Below are 25,536 nucleotides of genomic sequence, written 5' to 3' on the forward strand. Positions count from 1 at the left end.
AGCTCTTGAGCTTCTCCTAAAGTTTCTGTGAGCCACAGTGCTCCTCAGTCTCTGTCCCTCTTGAGAAGCTGAGATTTTGCTGTGTACAGCCCCTCTCCACCTCTCATGGCAAGAAAGGCTGGGCTACCACAGCACGCAACACAGAATGAGAGCAGAAGAAATGCAGCAACAAAGCTACAAGTGTATCAGACATTCTGGCAGTATTAAAATTCCTGGGGGCTAGAATATTTTATGTTTACAGAGGTTCATTTTACTTAGAAAGTAGAGTTTTCACAACACATTTTTTATCAAGAGCTCGATTTAATCAAAAGACCAATTTTTCTCCACAGGTGTGGGTTTCAGCTGCTTGGTCTGCTTTTGAACAAATCAAGTTCTCCTTCTCTAAATAAAGAGGTTTAGGATGAGGACTAGAGAAAAGGTTAAGAGTTAAATCACAGAGGCAGAAATCTGCCTTCAGCTCCCTGCACAATACCTCCTAATCCTTAATGCTTGTAGCAAGACATGGCTATGAAGAACCAGGAACAAAGCAGGGCTGAACCTGGAGGGGGTTTCTGGAAGGTGAGCTGGTCATTTTGACCATTTCTCTTAAGACATTATTCCAGGGATTTACAGGCATGTGTGCCAGCCTTCCTGCTGCTAAGCAGCCCAAAGGGCAACTCCACTGACGAGATACAGGGAGGATGGTTGCAGCTAAGGCAATTGAGAGAAATGCTAAAAAATTGGAATAATCATCCAAGACCAGAACTCCAAACTTATAAGGTTCATTCAGCCTTCATGAGTCTTTTTGCTGGCAGAAAGGTGTTAAACTAATCCTCCCCTCTCAAGGGCAACAAGCTCTCTCTCTGCTCCCAGTTCTCCAATACCTTTTGCCCTGTCTATCACATGAAATGCAATACATTAACTTTAAATTACCATAGAGCCATCTTGCCTCTCTGGAAAACAGCACATCTGTGACAGTCACTGTCCTGAGTGCCACACAGAGCTGGCTTCTCCCACCCAAGCCATGGTGCAGCAGGAACACCCATATCTCACATACTTCCCAGCATGCTGCTGTTTTGAACCAGTTCAGAAACACCATGTCCTATTAAACCAGTAACCATTATTAACAATCCTTTGTGAAGAACTATAACTTTTAGACAAAAAGGAATTTAACATTGTGACAACAAAGTAGCTACACTTAATATCCCCAAACACATCTAAGTCTGACATTACCTTTGTGGTATCAGTGTTACACTCTGTTATTTGATTCAGAAGTCCATCAACCCTAAAAGCATTTTGATTAGACAGAATGAAAATACATTGATGAATGTAAAATGAAAGCTTTCTGAAGTTGGCATCCTGACTTAAATATTTCTTTGTCATTGGTTGCAGGAACAGATAAGAATAGATAAAACACTTGATGCATTTGAGCTAGAATTTTGTCTTTTGAATTGATGAATTGGTCTGCTGATACAGTAGCCCATTTATTTTTTAAATTAACTTATAGAATTTGAGATCTGTGCCTTCCCCAGAACACTCATTTTCCAGGCCAGTCAATTTTTGCAATTAATGCTAATTGCTGCAAACACAAGGGATCATTTTGCAAAGCAGCAAATCCTTTTGCATTTATACAGAAAGTATTTGGCAAAGAAGGACTTATGTGCATGGAGTAAGCATTTAAATACTTATCATCTAACTCTATACAGGAAAACTAGATAACCTGCTGCAGGAAGGACATGTCTAAATGCATGAAGCACTGTACTGCAGTTGGCATTTGCTCCTGTGAAGGCAATATGATTTATCTTGCAAATAGAACCAGAATTTGCAACTGAAGACATCATGCAGGAGCTGCTTAAACAGCTGAACTGTAACAGAACCATATATTCCTTGAGTTAAATAAAACCTATGATAATATGTATCTATCTAATGATCTAGAACAATCTTTTATGATTACTATTTCTGTATTTTTTTCCCAGCATTTTATTGAACAACAGTCCAATGACACAGCTCTTTATATGTTATTATGAAATTGGATTTACGAAAAAGGGGTAATAATGAAAATCTCTCCTACTTCCTTTTACAAATTTTCCTTATATAAAAGAATATAAATATACCCAACAGTGCTATGCTACTACTATGCTACAACAGCTTCATGTTTGTTTTTGCTTGAATTTAAAATGTATAATTCCAGTTCTTCCAATTAGAGAGAATTAAGAAACTTTAAGTGACAGATCAATGATGAAAAGCCACTGAAGGAACTAATTGGGTGTTTAAAAGAGAGAAGCCTTTAATCAGAAAAAAATGTTGACTCATCAAATCATTCTTAGTAAAAAACCAATCTATTTTACACAAATGTCCAGCTTAAAAAAAAAAAAAGCAAAAAAAAAAAAAAAGTAATTTGAAACTGATGGAGATACCTGAAAAGGACAATTTAGAAATTAAAGGTTGGGAATTTCAGTTTTATTGTCATACTTCAAAATCTGAATACCAAAGTACTCACAGGGATAATTACAAATAATTTTTAAAAATTATTTTAGAACACTGAAATCAAATGTTTTCATTTCAAAAATGGATCAATATTTTCCAAAAGTAATTCAATATCTTAACTTTTAGTTGCTGTTCATGGAAAATATTTTCAAAAAATTCAGTAATGCTGATGGGAAAAAATCCTCAACTTTCTGCCCAAACTTAATACGAAATTTTTAACCAACAAACATCACATACATGGAAGAAGATAGGAAGAAGGACACCCCTCATCCAAGAACAGGAGATCTCCAGACAGTTTGCTAGTAAGATTTTCCCATCAGTACCTAACCCTTCTTGTTAGAGTTCTTTGTTCTCTGCCTAACAGAGGAGATGAACTGGAGCTGCCTGGTCTCTCCACAATCTTCCTAGGTCTGGGCAGAGCTGTTTATCCTATTTTACACCAGCTAGGACACACATGTGGCAGCTGGGAATTCTGCAATTCTTTTCATTTAACTTCTATTGTCTCTGACATGATTCATGCACTAGGGCTACAGGGGAAAATACAGAAATTATATCTAATATATTATATTCAGCTTGGAGAGTTTCAAAAAAAATCAGCTCCTTCTGCAGTTGGAGAGCAGAGGAAAGGGAGCAGGAAAGTGTGACTAACTGTTCTTGAATATACAAGAGATGTGAACCAGAAAAGGAGCTGTGTTGCTGTGGCTGGGGAGTTCATAGATCTGTGATTCACAGCATTACAGGGCCCATTTGGTATGCAAAAAGAGAGGATGATGAAAGGAATAGTTATTCATGGAGAAAAAGCTAGACAGAACACACAAAGATGCTAACCCCTGGGAAAGGAGCATATTCAAGTGTGATCCACAGCCTGAGAAAGAGAATGGTCTTTTTTTCTTTATTTTCCCCAAAATACCTTCTTGTTTTGGTAGGTAGAGCACTCAAAGGAATGTCCTACATCTCAGCCTTGAAAGGACACCATGAACTCAAGCCTACCTCAATCCAAGTGGATGGTACACTATTCTTCAAGCTTTTGCTAAAACCAGACAGCCGTATTCTCTCATGACCATGCTTCTTTTCTCCTCTCAGTTTAGAAAGTATTATTACAGGCAGGCAAAAGAGGAAAGAAGGCCATGCTGGCCGTGCTGCTGGAACACACAGTGTACAATTCCTCTGCATGGAATTGCTGAAATCACCCCTGTGGAAATGCTTGCAGATAGGTTGTGTTTCTCTTAAACTTTCACCTCCCTGAAAACAGTCGTGTTCAAAGTAGGGATGAAGGGGAATGATTTGCCTCAGGGATCCCCTTGTCGGCTCATGCGATTGCTGCTGAAAATGGTCTGGATCTAAAAGACCACAAAGGCGTTTGATGTTCCTCATATATATCCTTCAGCAAAAGAGCTGGGAGAACAGTCAGTGCTCTTGTGCGTGTGCGTTTGCATTTCCAATAACACACATGAAACAAGCTGTGCCCTGCCTGCTTGGAACAAGCTCTATCCTGCCTTGGTGTGCCCGTGCCACATCTCCTCCACTGCTCCGTGTGTGTGTGAAGAGGAAGGGCAGGAAGGGGGAGAAATGGCATTCATAGGGAAGAGATAGGAGAGGGGTAGGGGAAAAGATGCGAGGAAGATAAATGGAGAGGAGGAGATAAATTGGTGGGTAGAAATAAAACAGCCTCAAAGAAAAAAAAAAAAAACATAGGGAGGAAAAAGGCAATTTAATCAAAAAATGCTCAAAAGACACAGATGAAGAAGCAGGCAAGCATGAAGAAAGAGACCACGAAGGAAGGAAAATAATGCAAAATGCAAAAAGACAAAATTAAATTATCCATTCTACTGAAAAGAGCTAACCAGGGCAAAATGGGATAAATCAGGTTGGAAAAATGGCAGGAAACAAACTAAAAAGGAAGAATGGGGGACAGTAACACCAGCTTCATTTGACACTGTTCATGGGACACGCCTTCCAACAATTATTTGTTCTGCAGTTGCCCTGTGGTCTCTGATATGGATGATGGCTGGTTTCAGATCAGGTCTCTCAGCAGCAAGTACAAGCAGTGAGGAGAAATGGGTGGGAGAATGATTCCACAGAAAAGTCTGTGGTAAAGCAGAGAACTGACCCTCAGTTTAGTATCTCCTTTAAGGCAAGACAATTCTTTTGCTCTTCCTTCTCTGCCATGCTTGATGGATGAATCCCTGCTCCAGTACTGTCACTCATCCCTAGTCAGGACACTAGCCCTACTAGCATCTAAGATAATGGGACAAGAGGGTGGTAAACAATTCAGCCTGCTGCCAGCAGTCATTTCCCCAGCACAGAGTACATCCCCTTTTCACCAATAATGACTCCAGATGATTTTTGCTTCTTTCCTGCTAGGTTAGGACTACCAGCCAACCTGGGAACATACACCCAAGTTGTAAAATGAATTATGGCCAACTGGCACAACTCAAAATAAAGAAGGAAAAAAAATAAGAATAGAGAAATTTTAGAATGATTTCCCGTTCACATGAGCAGCAAAAATGAGATATGGCATCACCAGGAAACTGTTCACCATGGGTGTCTTTACCACATGCATTAAATCTGAAGAATGTTGCTTTGAATCACCAGGCATCTCCAGGGCCCCATGGAGTAGGCAATGCCTGGCTCTGATACCCCCCAGCAGTGCTCCTGCTAAACCCCCTAAGCTCATGCTGCAGGGACACACTCAAACACACAAGTGATCTCACTGGTTTTTGCAGCACTGATTATGATGATGTCAAACTATTTGCCTGTGTGGGGGCTTATTGGCAATTAGGCTAAAAACAAACCCAGCCCAGGAGCATCTTTTTACACCTGAACCAAGGAAAGGTTTGGACTGAATTTACAGCCCACTCTGGGTTTCACCAGAGTGCATATGTGGAGGCACCACTGCTACCTCTGAATGATTCAGAGCATCTGTGTGGGAACGAGCAGGCAAAACCAGTCAATAGTCTGTCATCTTTTATGGCCCTCCTTACATCAATAATGTTGAAAGGTAAAGGATACAAAAGCTGCAGGTAAATCTCACTGCTATATTATTATTCTTTATGTCAGACTGGTCATGATCTTGCTCAATCATAACTTTCCAAACCGAAACATTTCTGGTTCCTTTAAAATATGAGTTAATAATGACAAGTTAAAGATAGGGATGATCCTAAATTAAAGAGGCACAGTACAAGGCCTTGCTATAATCAAGGAAACTACTGTTATCTAGAGACACAGAACAGTCATATTTAATTCTGCATTCCACACTTTAGCCCAAAGAAATACTAATCCCCTTAGCCCCCTTGCATGGTGCCATCCAGCACACGGCCATCAGAAACAATGACTACACACATCAAGTGAAGAGTAAGGGTAATTTCCTGTGGTTGTTTTACAAGCAAGAGATTAAATTGTGACTACCCTGCAGAGGTTTAAACAATGGCTTGTAATAAAACTGATGCCATAATATGTAATCAGAAGTTTGACGTGCCTAATGCAGCATTCATATGTAAAAGGTCTGCAGAGGAAACAGCCCAGCCCTGTAATTTCAGTCTTTGTTCAGAAATGAAACCTTGGGCCAGGTACCTCTGGTCACCTGCTGAAGTCCCTGTCAAAGGACGGGGACAGATTGCCATGGAAATGACACAGACTGGCTCCATGCAGGCAGGCAGAAGCTCTCTAGAGCCCAGGAGAAGGCAGGCTCTGCTTGAGCCTGTTAGTAAGCACGTCATTGCCACGCATGACTGCATGGGGACATTTTCAAATTTATCTCAGTTACCTGCCTGTTTCTCTGCTTACTAAACCACCCCATGTCGTTCCTGTATGACATCAGAGGCATTTATCACACCATTTGATGTCTTCCTAAAGCTAGAAATACCCCACAGACATTCATCCAGAGTTTTCCTAAATGAAAGCAGGAGGTCAGAAGTTGTGCATGCATTTAGCCCATTTTACTGTACTAAAAACCCAGGGTGGGTTTGGGTTAGGGTTTGGGTCTCCATGAGCTCTTGGGGAAGCACACCGCCACGAGCCAGGGTGCAGCAGTGGATGGCCAGGCTGATGTGTGGCAGGGCAGGGACCGCAGGGCTGGGACAGGACAGGCAGTGTGACACAGCCTGGGGCCGGGGGTGGCTGAGGGATGATGGAGAAGGGCTGCGATGGGGCGGGACTGGGATGTCAGAACGGAGCAGGAGAAGGAGAGGGCCGGGGGCAGAGGGAGCTGCGGGCAGGGCAGGAGCAGCAGAGGGCCAGCACTGCAGCTGTGCGAGGCAGCTGGGCAGCATCCCTGCTCGATGCAGCCACAGGCGACTGTCTGAGCTCATCTGAGGGCTCCGTGCAGGCATCCTCTCGGGGATAAGCTCTATTAGCATCCCTCCAAGCCATTTCAAAACATCCCGGCTACGGAGCATCCCTCCCTGGTTAGGTAGCGGCGAGTCCAGGCGCCGCACGCACCACGAGCATCACCGCAGAACAAGCATCAGAAAGCAAAGTGAGGTTTGCCAAGTCCAGAATAAAAGACACCATTCAGAATTTATAAATTGTTGGTACCTTTGGCTCAAGGCTGCAACTTTGATCAAATGTTAAATATATTAAGCAAGTGCTTGAGAAGCACCATAAATTTTGTTTAAAAAAAAAAAAAAAAGGCAACAAAACCCCATCTCATAGTCAGTAACAATTCTTCATAGTCAGTAACAATTCTCTTGTATTTTAATCTGCACAGGATTACTACAGATCAGCGAATACCAAAAAGGGATAGGTACCTGCTTTGTAAGTCGTTTAGGTGCAATTTGCCTACATAATGGGTGGCTGATGAGACAGTGATGATCCTAGCGCTGTGACTGTGCGTTCCTGATTGCTTCAGCGTATCCAAGAGGAGGTTAGTCAACAGGAAGTGTCCCAAGTAGTTCAAGCCGAAGTGCTCCTCAAACCCATCCTCCGTCTTCCTTTCAGGGACCAGCATCACCCCAGCTGGAGGAAAAAGTAGAGGTAAAACCTGTTGATTTATTTCAGAGGAGCAGCAATCTAAAAGGAGCACGGGTCTCCTGCTGCAGAGGGCAAACACAGCATTCTGAGCAGTGAGTGACTGGTGATGGCATGTAAAGTCGACACTGATTGATTCCTGACAAGAAAAATGTCTGAACCCTCACTTTGGTTTCTTTATCCAGAAAATGTGCTGATTGACTCTCTCTCTCCCTCCCTGCAGGACTGTGAGTCCATTTGTGAAAAGTGTTTTCAAGAGGTGGAAGGTGGGCGATCCCAACAACATTCCCCCATCAAAGCTCTGAGCAGTGGAGACAAGACCAGGCTAGGCAGCAGACCTGCTCTCCCAGACAGCTTTCTCCTGGTCCTGGCTGGAGTTGAAAGCTCTGGTGAGTCTACATCTGAAATCTGCAACTTCTCTCTCACTGGTGTGGCAGGGAACAGATGTAGTAAATTTACCCAATATATTTTAATTACCATGCTTACAAGCAGCTGCATATTGAAATTAGGTTTTCAATGCTTATTTTGGCAATATTTTTGCATAAATTTCCACAAACCACAATTTTCAAACTCAGCGTCTAAAATAAGTATCCACATCCCCATCATGCGATGTTGATTTCAGCATCTTGCAGAGAATTCTGAGCTCGTGCATAAATTATATCCCGTGTGAGGCTGTGTGAGGGATAGTTACCCTGCTCAGTTATAACATTAACTGGAATGCTATAAATTTTTCTTATTTTGTTAAAATTAAATTAGTGTACAAGTGGACATGGCCTTTGTCATTTAAATGTAGATGGACACAACTCATGGAGAATCCTGTTATAGGATGCTTCTGTCTAACACCCATAAATATGATACAGCAGAAAGGCCACTCCTGCACACAACACGCGACAGAGCGTCAGCTTAATCCTCATGCTACTTCATGTGCCCACTAAAAAGACTTCAACATCCCATTTCCTGATGTTAGCCTGACCTGATGATTGCACACTAAATGACCATCGTGCTGTGCATCTACGTCACTTGTTTTGGGGGTTCCTGCCACCTGACATTCCTGCTTTGTTGCTGTCTCTAAGGCTGAAAGAGAGATATTTTTGGAATCTTTTTTAGTATGGCAAACAGCCATAGGGATTCACATGTGGCTTCCTGCCATTTAATATAACAACTGGAGAAGCAGCGGGAGGGGAAGAAACTCAAGAAGGCCACAGAGAAAACAAAATGTTTGGTTGGAACACAGCATACTTGCAAATGGAGAACTTAAGACTGGACATGAGTGATGCTGACCAGTGGCACAGTGAAAGAAACACAACACAAATTATATTATGAGGCTCCACAAAAGCTTTGATTAGCATCTCCCTATGTGATTTACTGCTGTAAACTGTGTATAATCACATCTGTAAGTGGCTGGGACTGAGAACTGCCATGAAGGTTATGGACAGATGCAAATGAGAGACAAGCCCAGCTATGACTTTTTCTTGTTTTCTGGGAAGAAGGAAAGGATGGGAATGACTTGTGGATGAAACAAACCCCAAGCTCCCAGATAAGTCACAGCCTGCTACCGTGCAAGTTTCAGCACAGACAGAGATCAGCATGAGCTGTAGGAGGGCACATGGAAACATTGCTGCATCTCTGACACCAGGCCTAGTACAAGGAAATTGATTGCATATCTCTGAGGCCATCCTGCCCTCCAAAGCTCTGACACTTGGAAAAGGTGAAAGGCAGCAATTTGCCAGAGTTCTGTTGGCAGCAACACTGGTAAAATACAAGCCCAAGAAAGGCAGCCAAAGTAAAAGAGCCCCAGCAAGCAAGGCTGATCTGCACGGCAAATGCTGCTTCTGCATCTGCTGGGATTGCTGCAGGGCTCGGTACAGGACCCCTCCATGCACAGACACACTTCTGTTGCTTGGGTCAGATGGAGGGATGGAGAAATTTGTCCTGTGTGTTAGGCAGAAGTGTGTTGGACAGCTGCTGCACCGTGAGCAGCAGGCAGGCCCAGGGAGCTGCCGTCGCTCACATTAGCCCCGAGGATGCCTGTGCCTCTGCAACCTCACCCCCGACCTCCAGAGGGGCACAGGATTTCAACAACACAGAGAGGCTTTGCCCTCCACCCCAATTAGTCTCCACCATCTGTGCTGTGCATCCTAGAAGCAAAAAAAAAAAAAAAATAGATCTGAGCTCAGGTCGGGAGACAGAAAAAATTTTCATTTACGCAATGCACAACCATAAAGATACACGCTCCCCAATATTCTTTTGCTCATTCTTCAAGAGCATCCCCTGAGAAGAAATTCTGGTCAAGTCCTTGAGCAGGCACAATCACCCCTGCCTCAATCTGATTCTATTACAATTCCCTTTCTGTCTTCAACAGCTGCTCAAATAATGTTAAGCCAAAACACCTTTGAAAGACTTGTTCTGTTTTTTAAAGGCTCCCATCTTTCAGGTAGTTCATATTAAGGCTGTCAAAAAATCTTGCCCTGTAGTCTGAGGGCAGTTTCTCTTATTTGAGGAAAAGACATTTTTAATTTACTAAAAGTGAGCATACAAAGGAATACCCAACAGGCAACTGAACCTGTCTCCTTCCTTAACAAAAGGGAAAACCTTGTAAGTGTAGCAGCAAGCTCTCTTTCTTAAATTATTAACTACCTAACATTCAGTAGATACTAAAAGTGGCACGCTATTGATTTTCTCTTATCCAGAAACATCTTCAGCTTTACTTAAGGATCCCAAATGCTAACTCAAAAAGGAAAGCTGGTTCTCCTTTTAATTCTTTAGATTAATCCAATACTACTTGAAACCTTAACAAATGCCTTGTCTTTTCATTGTAAACTAATAATGACTGTGCTTTTTCTTCCAATATGGAATCCACACAACTCAGTATCTTTCTGATTTTAATTATCAACAGTCAGCCTTATAATTTTTTCAGAGTGTATGTGAAATTTGAAGAGGCAGCACACAAACCATTAATGCCAAACACCTCAGATCTGATATAACCTTCTTATATGTTTTTCCCCTTGATCTAGCTGCATTGTCTCCAGAAGATTCAGTTTTAAAATATCACTGATAACATCATGACATAGGAAAATGAATTAATAAGTAAACTGAACATAAGCTTCTACTTTGTAATTGATTAGCTGTTGCTGAAATATTCCAGCAAAAAGACTGATAGTATAGGAATAAAAAACTGACTAAACAAAACATGGATGTGTGATTTTGCAGAGGTAGTAATAAATTAGAATAAGGAAAATACTTTTCTGCAAAATGATGCTGAACAACTGCTCTTATAGAAATAGCAATACATTCCAGTGTGCTGCAGTTCTGCAGTTTATTGTCATATTCAATTCAATGTTCAAATTATACACATTTTTAATTCACTTTAATGCATAACAAAAAATATATTCTTTTTTAATTCTATGACTAGGCAATTAATAAACATATTTCTCACTCAATGAATGAATACACTTCAAGAGAGCTGTCTTTGTAAGGAATTTATGATGAATTTCTATAAAAGTTTGTAATGAAACTCTTGGTTTCTGATCCATCTTATGTAATTTAAAGAACAAAATGGATCTGACACTCCATGCAGCATAACAAAAAATTTTATGATAGTTATAAATATTGTAGGCCAGACATACCCCATTTTTATTGAATTATACAGGAGAATTTGCACTATGCCTGCTTGTACTGCAGATGATGACAAATATTGCTCTAACTCCCATACCTCCCACTGCAAAGTCGTCCTCCATCTCCATTATAAAATGTGTTTTAAGAGGTGTAAAATTACGAGTATTTCACTCATCTGGATTTATTAACAGTGAGCTGCTTGGAGGTTTTTAAAGTCAGTTCTCTCAAACTCACTCCAAAAGAAAAATTTAAAATCTCTTTTTCACATACAGAACAAAATGTCTGCTTTCCCAGGCAGGCCCACAGAAGAGGGTTTGGAGGCAGATCACCCTCACACAAGTTCTTTTATCTCCAGACAGCCAAAGGCTGGGCAGATAAAGCAATAGGTCAGCCACAAACACACATAACACCTTCACAGCAGGAGGGGAACCTTTATAATCACATTCACCCAATTCTTGCTATTTGCAAGGAAGAGATACATACTGTACCTAACATGTTCCCAAGGGGAAAAATGAGGAGACAGTTACTTCCAGTAAAAGCACAAAGCCCTTCCTCCATAGCTGATGCCTTCAGCAGCATTTCCAACCCCATGAGTGCAGCCACACAGGGAAACCCACCCCCACTTCACAGAAAGTCAAAACTGCTCTGTTCTGCACACCCATGCAACAAAACACCTCTGGGTGTACCTGCATGTAAAATGCATGGCCCACCTCTCACGTGACAGGAGAACCATACAGCAGCATGCCCTGGCTAGGCTGTCTGTAGCAGATTGCTTGTTCCACCTTGTTCCATTGAACTGTGCAATCCCAGAGTATGCCTGCCCTGTGGGTCTCTCCTGGCTAGTGAGTGTCGCCCTGGCTTTTTAAGTTTTTCTAAGCCTTCTGATGTTTACATTCTTGTAACAAACTTTCTCACTCACTTTATGTAAATAACTTATTGTTTTGCATTCTTTTATGGAGGAGGAGAAATTTGATGGAGTGTTGGTTTGTCCAGTGTCATTGGAGAGGTGGCACTGTCACCCTCCAATCCACTGTCACTTTTGGAAATCTATAAATGTTGGAGTCAGAAATTAAAAGCCCCTTTTTTACCTTGGGAGAGCTGTGTGTCCACATTGTGTTATTTCGTGTCCTATAGTGACAAGTGAGCAACAAGAACATGCAATGGCTTTAGTGTAAGAATTGCCCCAGAAGTGCTTACTGGAGGCACAGCTGTGCCCGCATGACTTCTTACAGATGCTGCTTCTCCCTGCCTTGTCTGGGCTGAAGAGCAGTGAATCTACAGCTCTGCTCTAAAAGCTGTGACATGGCTGCTTACTAAGCCACATCCCTAACCCAGAGTCCAGTGCTACAGGTAGGCCACGTGCCTCTTGGTATCCCAGGAATGTTCTGAGTCTCAACAGGACCATGCACAGAAGTCAGATTAACAGTGCATGAGAACTGAAAAGATAAAAATCCCAACAGTTTGGGAGAAAACCACAAAAACACAGACAAAATGGTGCAGCTTCCCAATGTTATTGTCTGTTACTCCCTGTCTCCCCAGGGGGAGCTTAGACTCTTGCATTTCCTAATGTCTTTTGGAGTTTTATATGTGTGTATGCAATTTTCCAAAGCCAAATGGGAGGTAAATGAAACAAAGCAAGAACTTTTACCCCATGGCACAACAAAGACACCTGGATGACACATAGATACCACACCAATGCATTTGACCACTGGGGAGATGCAAAGACACCTGGTAGTCTATTTGGCATCAGTGCTGGAACAGTGTCCTGTGCATGGATCTTTCCTGGAAGTTGCTGGCCATTGTGAAAATAGGTTTGATAAAGGAAAGGGACCGAGCCTGGGGTTGTGGAGAAGAACCATCTCCAGAGGATTAGGTCTCTCCTGCCTCATCCCAGGACCACTCCTCCACAGGAGTTTGCCTGACCCTCTGCTCCAGCACTGAACAAGTTCCCATGAGCTCTCACCTCCTGCTTCCTACTCCCAAGATGCTCTGCATCATCCATTGCCTTTTCTGATTACCTTCCCTGACAGCTTCCCCAGTTCCCTGTGCTGGGCAAAATGCATGGCCATGATGAACCAAGGACAATGTTCTGCTTCCCAGCCTCCTCTCCTCCCTTACTACCACAATCCAATGATCCCATGCTGATATTATCAAGGAACTGCATGTGCTCAGGAAGGAGGGGAGAGGCTCAGCTCCAGACATGTAGATTGGCTCCATCTTCCTCTCTGCTTCCCTGCAAACAGTAGGTTCCTTCTCCCTATTCTCTTACCCAGCCACTGTAACTCATTTGTGTCTCAATCAGACGTCACTCTGCACCCTGCAAGCATCTGCCTGTCACACACCTGGCTCACCCTACCCTCACTGCTGAGGCTTGTTTCCTGCTGGAGCCATGATCTCTGGCTCTGAGGCTCCATCCCTGCCTCAGTATCAGCCAGGTGTGACTAAGTCACAAGTATCCACCCTATTGAATTGGATGATCAAGCAGGAGAGAGGTTCCAATTCCTTCTCCACCAGGAGCAATAATTCTCATCCCTGTTAAACATCAGTTAACTTGCAAGTAAGAGATCAGTCAAGAATGCCTCCATAGAGAAAAGATTCAATCATTTAGTACCCAATACAGACGCCAGTCCTCAAGGTTACGAACTTGATCCTTGTGAATTATATGGTGTCTAAGCATTTCCAACCTCGGACTGAGACATCTCCTACAGTTCAGAAATGCCTAATGGCTCTCTTCATCCTCACCACCCACCCCAGCTCTACCTCAGTACTTGCTCTCATTGATTTTCTGATATTTAACAAGAGTATATGCTATATTGTTAGCTTAATTCTCTATAGAAGTCTGTAGGGGGATAGAACATAAGTAAATAAAGGTAGTATAGAAAGTAATCTTACCCTCTAAAGAGTTGCAGCTGAGCCAATTATTAAGGATTAGGAGCAGGCCTGACTTTAACAGGCCACAGCTGTAGCCAATCAGAAGAGTGTTATAAAAGAGTGGGTGGGTTGATTGAGGGGAACTGGAGTCAGTTGGCTGCTGTGAGGACAAGGAAGAGTCAGTGCCTAGGGGAGCTGTCTATACAAAACATCAAGGAGGCAGGAAACTCTAGCAGTATAGAACCTTTGCAATGCATCGATAATAGAATTTCTGTAATATAATGACAACAGAAGTCTTTCAATCAGAAAATTCAAATGTTTTGCAATCAAGGTTTCTGTCCATCCTGATGCTTCCCAGCCAACTGTCCTGTTCCTCCCACCCATGAACTTTTCACAGTCTATTTTTCATGGGACAGAAACTTGTCTCAGAGCCCATGGAAGACTGAGGCCACCAGTCTCAATAGTGAGAGACTGGAGGGGCCTGAAATGTGACCCAGTGCCCATCTCCACCAAGCTCAGAGGCAGGCAGGAGGAGCAGATGGGATGCTGGTGCCCAGTCTCAGTGCTGGTGCATTTGCCTGCACGCAGCATCTCCCACCACGGCTCAAGGCTGTGATTTGGGCAGAAAGACCTGCTCAGGATTGACTTGGGACATGCTTGGAATAGGCAAAATATTCTGAGAGGAACTTATAAAAGGTGGCTCACAAATTGCAGTGCTTAGCAGGGTTCTGCCTTGATCCATCAGGGGAATATTCCATATGTAACAAAAGATGCAGCCAGCACTGACACAAAGGCAAGATCTTGTCTGCATTCAATTCCACACTGTGTGATAACACCACAGCCTTTATGAAAAGCTTTGCCATCATTTCTGACATTAAAAAAAAGCTCCTAAGATGTTTGTCTTATCATTCTTGGAAACAGATAAACTGCTTTATCTGGCATTACAAAATAAAATTAAAAAAACAAAGCCAGCCTAAGGCAAATAATTGGCATGGAAACTCTTAGCCCAAACACTAAAAGTTTGGCAAACTAGTGAGGAATTGAAAACTGAGTAATGTCTGCTGCTGGTGCTCCCAGACCAGACCCACCTAATGTTCGCAAGGGAGATGTGCACTGTATTGGCTGTGCCAAAGAAAAAGCAATGTGTCTTTCCATAAAAAATAAATTCTTAGTTTCCCACTAGGTTAAAGAAAATAAAAAACTGCAGACAATCCACATTCAGGGACTCTGAGAACAACAGCAAAATCTTGGTAGATTCAGAACATGACCAAACCAGCTGTAATACCTCCATAAGAACAGATTCACGTTCTGAATCAAGGTCACACTGCAACACGTGAACACAGCACAAGCCAGTTCCTTGGGAAATGTGTCAGTTAAAAAAAGTAAATACATTCCATAACCAAGATTTTGATTTTGGACTGAAATAAATCAGAGCATTCCTAATTAGGTCTGGTTCAAATAACCCTGTGCTTCCTAAAAACATGCTCAGTAACTGCTTGGTTATTTGAGCTGGCACAATGGTGAGTTAGCCCACTCACAATCAGAAAATAGGGAAGTGAGTCACAGCTTTCTAATTCAATAGGATATTCTCTCAGAAGTAAAGTATTTCAGTTTGCATTTTGGATAAAAAATATTTCTACCTAAAATCTATGAAAGGATTAAGAAAAAATAAAACATGGCTCACTCCTGCCTTTCAGAAAAGCCAGTGGCAAACGATCTACACACTTAAGTAGAACTGGTTGGGTTTCCTAATCCATCAATAGCTGAATTTTGTGTCTGTCTTCCACTGATAAAATGTTCACATTGAAGACATAAAAGCAAATGGGTCAAAAACCTGCAGCATGTGGAGCCTCAGATATTTTCCCCCTTCAAAAAGTGTTTGATATCACAGACAGAAAAAAAAAGCTTTAGAAATTATCAGAAAGAGAAAGATAATATCAAACAAAAGTCAGGATTTTCATGAATGAAATCCTTACTCTTTGAAAGCCAGAAGAGTCTAAGGTTACCCCTCTAACTTATTAGTTCTTCCAATAAATAATAAACCTTTTATATTAAATTTGACATCTTCTTATAAGGTACATATAATTCTGGCAGACAGAAGTGCTATCCAAGTATAATAAAATCTCCAGCTGATGACTGCTGCTAAAAGTCCATATGGCAGATAAACGTGGGCATTGCACAACCCTCACTTGCTGTGATGAGCCAGGCTGGATGCTGCCAGAGGTGCCATGGTGCTCTGACACACGTGCCCAGACAAGTTACTCACAATACCCCAGGCATCTAATACCTGGGAAGAGCAGTGTGTGAGCAGCCAGCCAGCCTCCCCACAGCCAAAAAATCTGAGGAGATGGCATCTGTCATGCACTGAACTTCATAAAAAATATGGCTCTGGGAGTTTCTTCTCATTTTGGAGTGTGTTAATACTGTATGCTAAGGTCCTTATGAATCTTCCCAGTTTTTCTCACCATACATGGACGACCCATTGTAGGTCAATCTCTCCACCACCACAAATTAGATTTTTCCAGGTAAAACCATTCCCAAAGACCCAGCTCTCCCATGATGTCTAGTACTTATCATCCATTACATATAGGTAAAGGCTATTTACTCTTCTGTTCATCCCCTTCTGTCTTTGTCCCTATCCCTCTGAACCTTTTCCATCACAGCTTTGCTTGGGTATTGCTCTAATTTGTCTTTGAGGAAGGATAAAGATGAAACATGATGTTTTACGTGAGACACTGGAAGAACTTTATTGAGATATCATATCCTGAGTTCACCACAGCTCTCCTGTGTGGCTGCAAGAGAAGCATTAATTTCAATGAAATCCAAGTTTCACTGGAGTAACAGCAACCCTCCTCACTAACTTTCCCTCAAGGCCTTCTCCAGTGAATTTCCACATCTCTGAGGTTTCTTTCCTTTTCATCAGAACAGCCAGTGTAGCCTGCAGCTGCTACAGGCAAGGGAGCTGGCTCTTACCTAATCCAGTGGGACAGGATCTTTTCATAGATCTCACTGTGATAATTTCAAACAATTTAACAATTTAACATCTTATAAATATGACCTGTGAGTAGGTAAGTATGTATAAAATTGTTTGCATTTGATACATGTCCTTGTTCCCAGCCATTGAATTTCACTTTTCTTCTGAAGATCTGATCCTGCAAATACTCAAATGCAAGAATAATTTAATATGTGATCAACCATGACAGCATCTATGGGACTATTCAAAGGACTCCATGGCTGGATTGTGTGTATGTAACACAATGAAATATATATATTTCACACACTCAGCTACTGATACAGCTTTAATGTGCTCTAGGAACTGAAGAGGTAAGCTTATACAGACTTATTCATTCTATCAAGATACTGATAATTTCTCAGATGATCCACCAAATACCAAATATGATCATCTGAATTAGCTAGCAGTTCAGGAATATTGATTTTAAATTGGCCTAGATAGGCTTCAACCTGAAATACATTAACTGTAATCTGCCTGCAATAGGCTACTAATAAATAGCCTGAAATCTCTAAGTTGGCATTTCATTGTTAATGAGCTAGACAGTGCATGTTTGGCATGCAGAAGTATCCTGGTGTCCCTAAATATCTTGTGATTTTTGTGTTGGCTCTGTTGGTTTTAAGATCATTAGGTACTGTAAACAACATACAAGCAAACACATTAACAACAATGTGCTAAGAAACAGTTCTAGCACACAGAGAAAATTACTTCCTTCAAGGCTAGGGAAAAACATCTCTGGCATGAAACAGTGACTGCTGGTCATGGAATTTTACAAAGTGTTTTAGTATCTGTCCCTTTTTCAACCACAAGACAGCAGACTTTCTAATGCATTTTAACAGCAATGCCATTTTTAGGAATATATTAAATAATTAACTCTAGTGTACATGCTGTAATTTGTTAAATGCTCTTCAGCTGTACAGAGACAGAGTTCTTTCCAAAACAAAACGAAAAATTAGCACCCAAATGCTAATTAGCAGAGTAGAAGACACATTCTTCTGACCTTCTGTCAGATAAAGCTTTCTTCACTCCTTGCGCTGCATCCCTCTTTCTGTGGCTTACAGTTCAATCATTTAGCTTACTTCTTGTTTTCTACAGAAAATGAATTTTTTTCTGTCATAGCATTTTTCTCTTTCTAGCACAAGCACATTGTATTTAAAAAAAGTTTATATAATACTCTATTTTCATTTTTAATATGTTTTGTTTATTTTAAAAACCATGAGCTGATTCTGCACATTACTGATGCAGAAAGCATAGTAATGGAAAAACAAGCCCTTATTTGTCAGCTGAAATAATGCGTGCATTCAACCAAATTTTTCCTTTTAAATTAGAAATTAGAAAGTTAAATGTACATGCTAAAATAAGCTAAAACAAAAAGAGGAGGTGACTAGTGCACTAATCTCCATTTAGTTGGATACCTAAACTTCACATGATTATTGTGGGATCTGGATGTTAAGGTCTAGGAGAATACTTTGAAACTCAGGATTTTAGTATTAATTTAATTTCCAGCTGAATCCTTGAGTTAGGTAAGGGATAGAGAGCAAGTGGTGGAGAGATATTTTTTAAAAAAAAATCACCAATGACCTTACAAACTGCTGAATTTCATAACAGTCTCAGGTCAGACATGTAGTCTTGATTATTTATTTAGCAATTCACATGTAAATGTGTAATTTACACATGAAATTCACATGAATTCACAGTAATTCACATGAAATCCCTTATCTTCAATAATGTTTTAATGTTAATTTCATAGCTTGCATTCTTGTAAAATGTTGGAACTTTTATCAAGTCATCTTCAAATGTTTGGCCTTTCGACAGGTTTACACAAGTCCTCAGTGAATATCATACACCTTCACATAGATACAGGATACATATCCATGGAGATAATAGATGGAAAGTTCACTAACATATGCACATGATTATATCAATCAATTTAAAAGATTTTGATTTAAGCAATTAAACAATACTAGTATGTAATGCAACAATCTCAGTGTAACAGTTCTTGCATTTTTACACTAAATGTAACAGAAGACTGCAGCCCTGATAATAAAATGCTTGGTCCTATGAAGACAGAAATAAAAAATTTTACTAGCTTGCTGATAGTTTGATTCAGAAGTCATGGGATGCATACAAAATCTGGTGCTGGTGGTTTTTGCATCAGGCCACTTCTCCTCTATTGGGTTTGTCCATTTTCCTCTTATGTAGCAAGGAAACATTTGGGCTTTCACTATGAAACAAAAGTTACTGGTGAAACTGTACTTTCACTAGTAACAAAACTAAATGCTACAGATTATTTACAAAAGCAAATAAAAAGGACCTTAAAAAAAAGAAAGAAAAAATATGTGGGAAAGAGCATTCAGAAGTGGAGTCATTGCCAGGCAATGGCCAGAGACTAACCTAATTCTCTGGAATACTTTACCTGTGCTTTGGATGTGATTCTGTTAAGGCAAAAAAAAATGACTTGAACCATTCATTTCATTGTAGATTCTAAAAGGATTTTATCAAACAACAGATTTCTCCTGCCAACTGTATTTGGCAAAAAGGCATAGTGAAATCAAACGGCTTTCTTGCAAATTACAAATACATAGACTGAAGCAGAATAAATTTTAGTTTCAAACTCCTTTCTTAAAAGAAATTTTGGGCTTACACTCTTTGGTCTTGTCACATATTAAGAACAATAAGAGATTCATTTTAATACAACTTCATTTCTTGGATAAGAAGACACATTTAATTTTCATCCAACCCAATTCAGCAGCAGCTAGGGCAGAAAAAAATCCTGTATTCCAGAGGACTGCCCAGTTGCTTCGCCCTCATCATTTCTCCCCCAACTGGCCTCCAAGCCCCAGCTAACAATGCTGGCTTTGCTCATGGTACAAACCAGTGCAGGGTAGGAGATGCCTGATGGGTACATAGAATTAAAAAACCCTTTTCCCATAAAATGCTGTTTTTTCAAATAGTGTTGTTCCCATCTGTGTAACAGTTTTTATTCTGCATGTTTAAAAGTAAATCTGGAAAGACTTTGTAACTAGGTTTAAATACTCACTAATTAACTACAACTAGGCTTATATATCCACCTCTAATTATTGCATGATTAAAATAATAATGGTAGGCTTTTTGGACTAATCAAAGAGAAATGAATGTTTAACTGAACCTTTCACAAATGTTTTATATCAATCAGCAAATAAAAAACACTTGAATTTTTATTACAGTATTTACTTGTGTTACTGAGAGCTCTTTAAGGCACCAATGAATATAACAAACACATTTATTTACAGCACATTTGCTCTCACTAGGATGGAAGTGTGCACAGGGAAACAGAAAGTGTTCTCTGGGATGTCTTAATAAAAAAATATGTAAATAGTTGGGAAAACAAGAACAGCAGCATCTCACAGCAGCAAACTTCTAAAAGAAACCTAAATTGTTGCTAGTGGGTTTTTCCCCTTATTAAACAGACAGGTGAAAATTCCCCTTTAGGACAGTGCATGCAGAGCATCCATGGTTTCTGGAAGAAAATTGCTGTACAGGCTGGCTTCCAAAAATACTGTGGCTATAATACAAAATTAGATAGCAAGTATGTGAATAACAAAACTGAAATCCCTAAAAATAATTAGATTCATTTGATAATTTCATGAATGCAAGATAAATATTGTCCTTTTAATTTGCACTCTGACCACTGAGGATGCAGTTTTATGAACAGCTTTCCAGTAGCATCTGGATCTATGCAGTGACTTCTCTGAATTTGCTGGATAATTTGTCAGATTACATTTCAGGTGGATTAAACCCCCAGCCCAGATCACCAGTCACCCACAGTAAACATGTGTTTATACAGGGAAAAACCTAAGGGGAGAGAAAGTAAATAAAGGTGAAAAGACAGATTTTCTACCGGCGTAAAGTACAGCATCACTTTCCTTTCTTATTTTTCTTAGAGATGCTCAAATTCCTGTATAATTGCATTCTTTTTAGTGCTGGAGAGCTAAAAAATCACAGCAAAGGAACCAGACTTGCAATAACAACATGAGCAGGTGTGGCTCAGTGTTCAGACTCCTCAACTAATCTCTCCAAAAATGCAATTTAACTCTAGAAAGACATACCAGTTAATGCAGCCTTATGGTAACCTGCTGTATGGTTCAGATAATCTATTCGAAATCTGAAGTGATAGATAAGACCTCAGTTTGTCACATCTTCCCCTAGAGGTGTGTGAAGAAAAAACCAGAACTCACCATTATTCACCAGGACATGGAGTGGACAGTTCTTTGCTCTAAACTGCTGCACAAATCGCCGTATAGACTTCATGGAAGCCAAATCACAGTATAAAAACTCCACTGGGAGAGAAGAGGAGATAAAAACAGAGTTAAGTCACTTACAATGATGTAAAAACACATAGACATCAACAAGGACTCCTGTGATAATGTCACTAGTAGAGTAAAAGTTTTAAAAAGAAAACACTTTTCAAAATCCTGGGTGAAGCTGGTCTCAGGTTCTTTCTTTCTCCTTCTTCCCTACATTTCTATTTTTAAACTACTGATTCTTCACAGAGCAAATATGGGAAAAGTGGCTGTCAGGAGGTGAAGGAGGGCATCAAATGAAGTAAATATGCACCAGTCCTACCGTTCTTACTACTGCTACCATTTAAGAAGAGGAGCTACAGCGCTGCAGCACTGGGGTGATCAGGATATGCCAGCTGGAAATCAAATGGGGAGAGGAGAAGGCACATCAGACACTGCAAAGTTTCCCTGTGCTTCTGATGCAAATATGCTGTCCATTGTTTTTTCCCCAAGATTATCTGCTAAGTACCTGTGGTTGGAATAGTTTATAAATGCTTTATTGCCAGTAGGAGAGATGAGCAGCAGCACACCCTGAACACAGCAACTCCACTGATCACTGCAAGCAAACAGAGCATCATAAATAATGCTCTGGCTCCTGTAGGCATCCAGGGACATTTGGTATCCTGGGAACAACAACCAGCCACGAAAATACCTTGTAAATGTGGGTAAGAGTTGTGCTGGCCCTTGGCTTTGGCAATGGCAGTGTGATTTGAGAGGAACAGAGCTCACATGAATATTGTGGGGGGCATCCTGCCTGTGCTGCTGCTGATGTCAGTCCGAGGGCAGGGTAGCAGGGGGCTGGAAATCCAACAACCAACAAGATTGCTCAAGGGGCAGGGTGTCAGTCTCAAAATATATTTGATACCAGTATGTCTCTGTTGCTAAAAGAACATGCATCAAACAGGTGTCTGCGCTTTTGTCCAAAGCATTACTCAGCCATTGACCTGCACTAAAATGCTAGAAAATTTATTAGTCAAAAAAAAAAAAAAAAATTACTAAAATCCCTCAGCAGCTTTAAACCCATCAGGTCTTAAAATTCTCCTACTGCAGTTGTTCAGCTTTCAAACCCAGGCTCTCACAGCACTGCCTCATTGATTGCCTTGTCTTGCATGAAGCCATGGCCAGAGTTATGAAATGAAAAGAAGCACTGCCCCCTGCCAACAGCAGTAGCTGTCCCCACACAAACAATCCAAATTCTTTAGAAGCTCTGTAAAAGGAAAAAGAAAGAAAATTATGACCTTTTCTGGCTGTTTTAGCCTTTAAAAAAAAGTATGTTTTGCATGCCAGACTTTTGGCTTGTTTCAGCATTAGCTATGCTTTAAGGAAGAGAATATGATGCTCTGCCACAGATATTGGTCTCTCTTCTGGTTTCCTACTTGTCACTGTGGGAGCCCAAGTCAGCCAACTGTTGTCAACTCCACCCTGCCAAGACACTGGGGCTCTGAGGTGGATTTGCTTGAACCTCCTCCATAAAGTGACTTTTCCAAGTAAGACCAAAATGTGTTTCAAATTGAGAAAATCAAACAATACCGAGCAACCTTCCATGGCAAGGTCCATCAGAGAGAAAGGCAAAGGCAGTACAAACCATCTCCCCTAGTTCACTGTGTCCTTGCAGGGTGAGCCCTTACTGTCCTGTTTTGTTTCAGAGAGCTCCCAGGTTTCCCAAGCTGTGGCAACCTCTGCACAGATGCTGTCTCCAGGATGGTTTTGGCCACCACATCAGAGGGCTGGGGTTTCAGAGGCTCACCATGTTTTCCCCCTCCCTGCTGCCCTTCCTCCTCCTGGCCCCAGGGCTGCTGCCCTGTGCTCCACAGGAAGGAGCAGCCACCCCCTTCCTTGCACATGGGTTCCCCCACCTCTTCTTATGAAAGAATCAGCCTTTGAAAGAAAGGGAAATGAAAGAGATACGGTTCTTCAAAAATGCCTTTCTGATAGGAGGATTAAACTATTGGATAAATAGGCTCCAGTGCAGGCTGTAATATGAGACCTTTCTTCTTACTCTCTTCCCTGGTCCATCAGGGATGTTCATCCTCTCCCTACCAAGGCTCTGAGCTATAATGCCTCTTTACAGCATGTCACTACAGTAAGAGATTAGGAAAGCCTGCAGGCACAACAACGAGATAAATAAAAAAAGATATTCACAACTGTTATTTAATTTCTTTCCAGGAGAACAGTTTCTTTAGTTCCCTTAATACGAAGCTCCAATAATCCTTATCTATTTGGAACCTAGACAGTCCTCTGAAATTGTTGTAGTTATGTGTATAAATTATTCAGTGGCCATTTTCTAAACAAAAAAAACAAGCAAGAATTCTTAGATTCCACTTATAAGATAGTGTAAATACATTTTTTTTTCAAAGTGGCTCTAAAGTAATACCATTTCAACAATACTGTCCCATGAATAGAAGTGGACAATTTCTTGATCTCTCTAGACCTTTAGGTGCTCAGCAATTTTCTTTAATTTCACTGAAGCCTTGCACCTGGAGATGGTAAGGAAATGTAGAAGTTTTAACTTCTGTCAGTGTTGCTCAGGCCATTCCACCTGTGGCCGAGCTGCTGTATAAAACCACATGAATGGCACTGCAATTGCTCAGATATCCAAAACCTGGTCATAATAAATTATTAATAATTAGTGCAACAATGAGTGGAGTGAAGACCTAGATGAAGATTTATGCTGACTCTGTTGTTATTCTACTTCATTATGCAGCTCATCAAGGATAGAGATTAGGAAAAGCATGACCTTCTTGGGAAGCAGTCACACTGCCAAAGGAGGAGTCCCTTTCAATACAAAGATATTTATCCTGATAAAGGAGGCATTAGGTCTTCATCACCCATGGTATTTTGTGGCACAGTGCAGGCTCCAACCACTTCTCCATCACCAGTATGGACTCTGACAACATTATTGACTCTATTGCCACTACATATGCAAGAAAAGCAGACCTCTGAGGACATCCACTAAGCTAAATTTTAATCTCTTTCCTTATCTGGCCTTGCATTGTCAACAAGAATGGTGGTTAGAAAATGTGTGCCAAGAGAGTGCTTTTTAGCCTGACCAATGCAGTCTGATCCTTCCTGATAATTAACTTTTTGCTGCAGCTGTCTGATCTCCCCTCCCTTAATTTTCCAGTTCTGCACAACAAATGCTGTCCTTCATTATGACTGTACAGTGCCCAGACTAATGGCACACTAGGCCAAGGCTATCATTACTAAATTTATTTACTTGCTTCCTTGGGAAGCATGTCACCATATTCGGCATTTGTAAAGCACGTGCCATCAAAAGATCAGAACATGCTTCAGAAAGGAAACAAACAAACAAACAAACAAACCAGCCCCAAACTTTTCTCTCTGCTCACAGGGCCAGAGTCCTTGTTGGTGCTGATTCTTTGCCAGGGAGGCGGATCCGCTGGCGCGGCACCGCGCGGACCGAGGCGCTGTTCCCCTCGGGAAACTGTGCCAAAATGCGCTCCCAGCCGCGTGCTGACTCACGGGCAGGGCTTTGAGCAGAAATTCAAGTTTCTTCTCCATCCCATAGTGATTTTTTTCTATCAGCGTACTGGAGAATTACAAATTGAGAAGCTAAGAAAAACGGTAAGTTTTTAGACTATTTTGAAGTTTGCGCAAATATACTAAGCACAACAATTTTTTCGATGCCTTAGTTAATAAAGACCAGGGTTTTAATAATGTGAGCAAATGACCAAACTGGATTGTGAACTAGGAAGTTAACTAGAATTACTTCAGGGAAGCAAGAATGCCAATATTTATCCATATAGGATAGGTATGAGAAAAAAGATGTGCATTAACAGTGAGAAAACTGAAACATGCCAAAATTCTTGTCTTTTACCACAACAGTGGCCTTTCTGCTTTAGAATTTAATAATCTAATAAGTTTTCAAAATTACCTATTTATTTTCATTTTCTGGATGCTATTAAATACAAATACAAATAGAGAGTAGAAGATACAAACATAATAAGCTACATACAGAATATCTGCAGCTAATGCTACTGAAATACTCAGGTTTCTAATTCTACCCCATTTTATCTCTCCTTTTCCTGAATTACTTGCTTTCAGGTACTTCTGTAGTGACAGACATGCCCGTATTTCTTTCTTCACACATGCTGGATGTGTCCCATGTTCTTATCTAAATAATTTTTCCAATGAAAGTAACTACATCCATAATTGTCAGACATTGGCTAAAATTTTCACTCTTAAAAATATTTTTCTATTCTTTTATTGTAATTTGATGACTCAGTTGTCAGAGAGTTATTAGCAAATGAAATACAGAAGAAG

At 40.8% G+C, this 25,536-nt stretch overlaps 1 protein-coding gene across 1 annotated transcript in view; it reads right to left on the reverse strand.

The window, feature by feature from the left end:
* The window catches only part of DHRSX (dehydrogenase/reductase X-linked), a 162,651-nt gene that overhangs the window by 38,170 nt on the left and 98,945 nt on the right, over window positions 1–25,536 (reverse strand). Inside the window, exons 4-5 of the mRNA XM_058043672.1 lie at window positions 21,148–21,249; window positions 7,215–7,422 (exon numbers count right to left, since the gene is read on the reverse strand). Coding sequence (XP_057899655.1) covers window positions 7,215–7,422; window positions 21,148–21,249 — 310 coding nt within the window. The remainder of the gene's footprint in view (window positions 1–7,214; window positions 7,423–21,147; window positions 21,250–25,536) is intronic.

This window comes from Melospiza georgiana, chromosome 2, assembly GCF_028018845.1.
Source record: "Melospiza georgiana isolate bMelGeo1 chromosome 2, bMelGeo1.pri, whole genome shotgun sequence".
NCBI classification, from domain to species: Eukaryota; Metazoa; Chordata; class Aves; order Passeriformes; family Passerellidae; genus Melospiza; species Melospiza georgiana.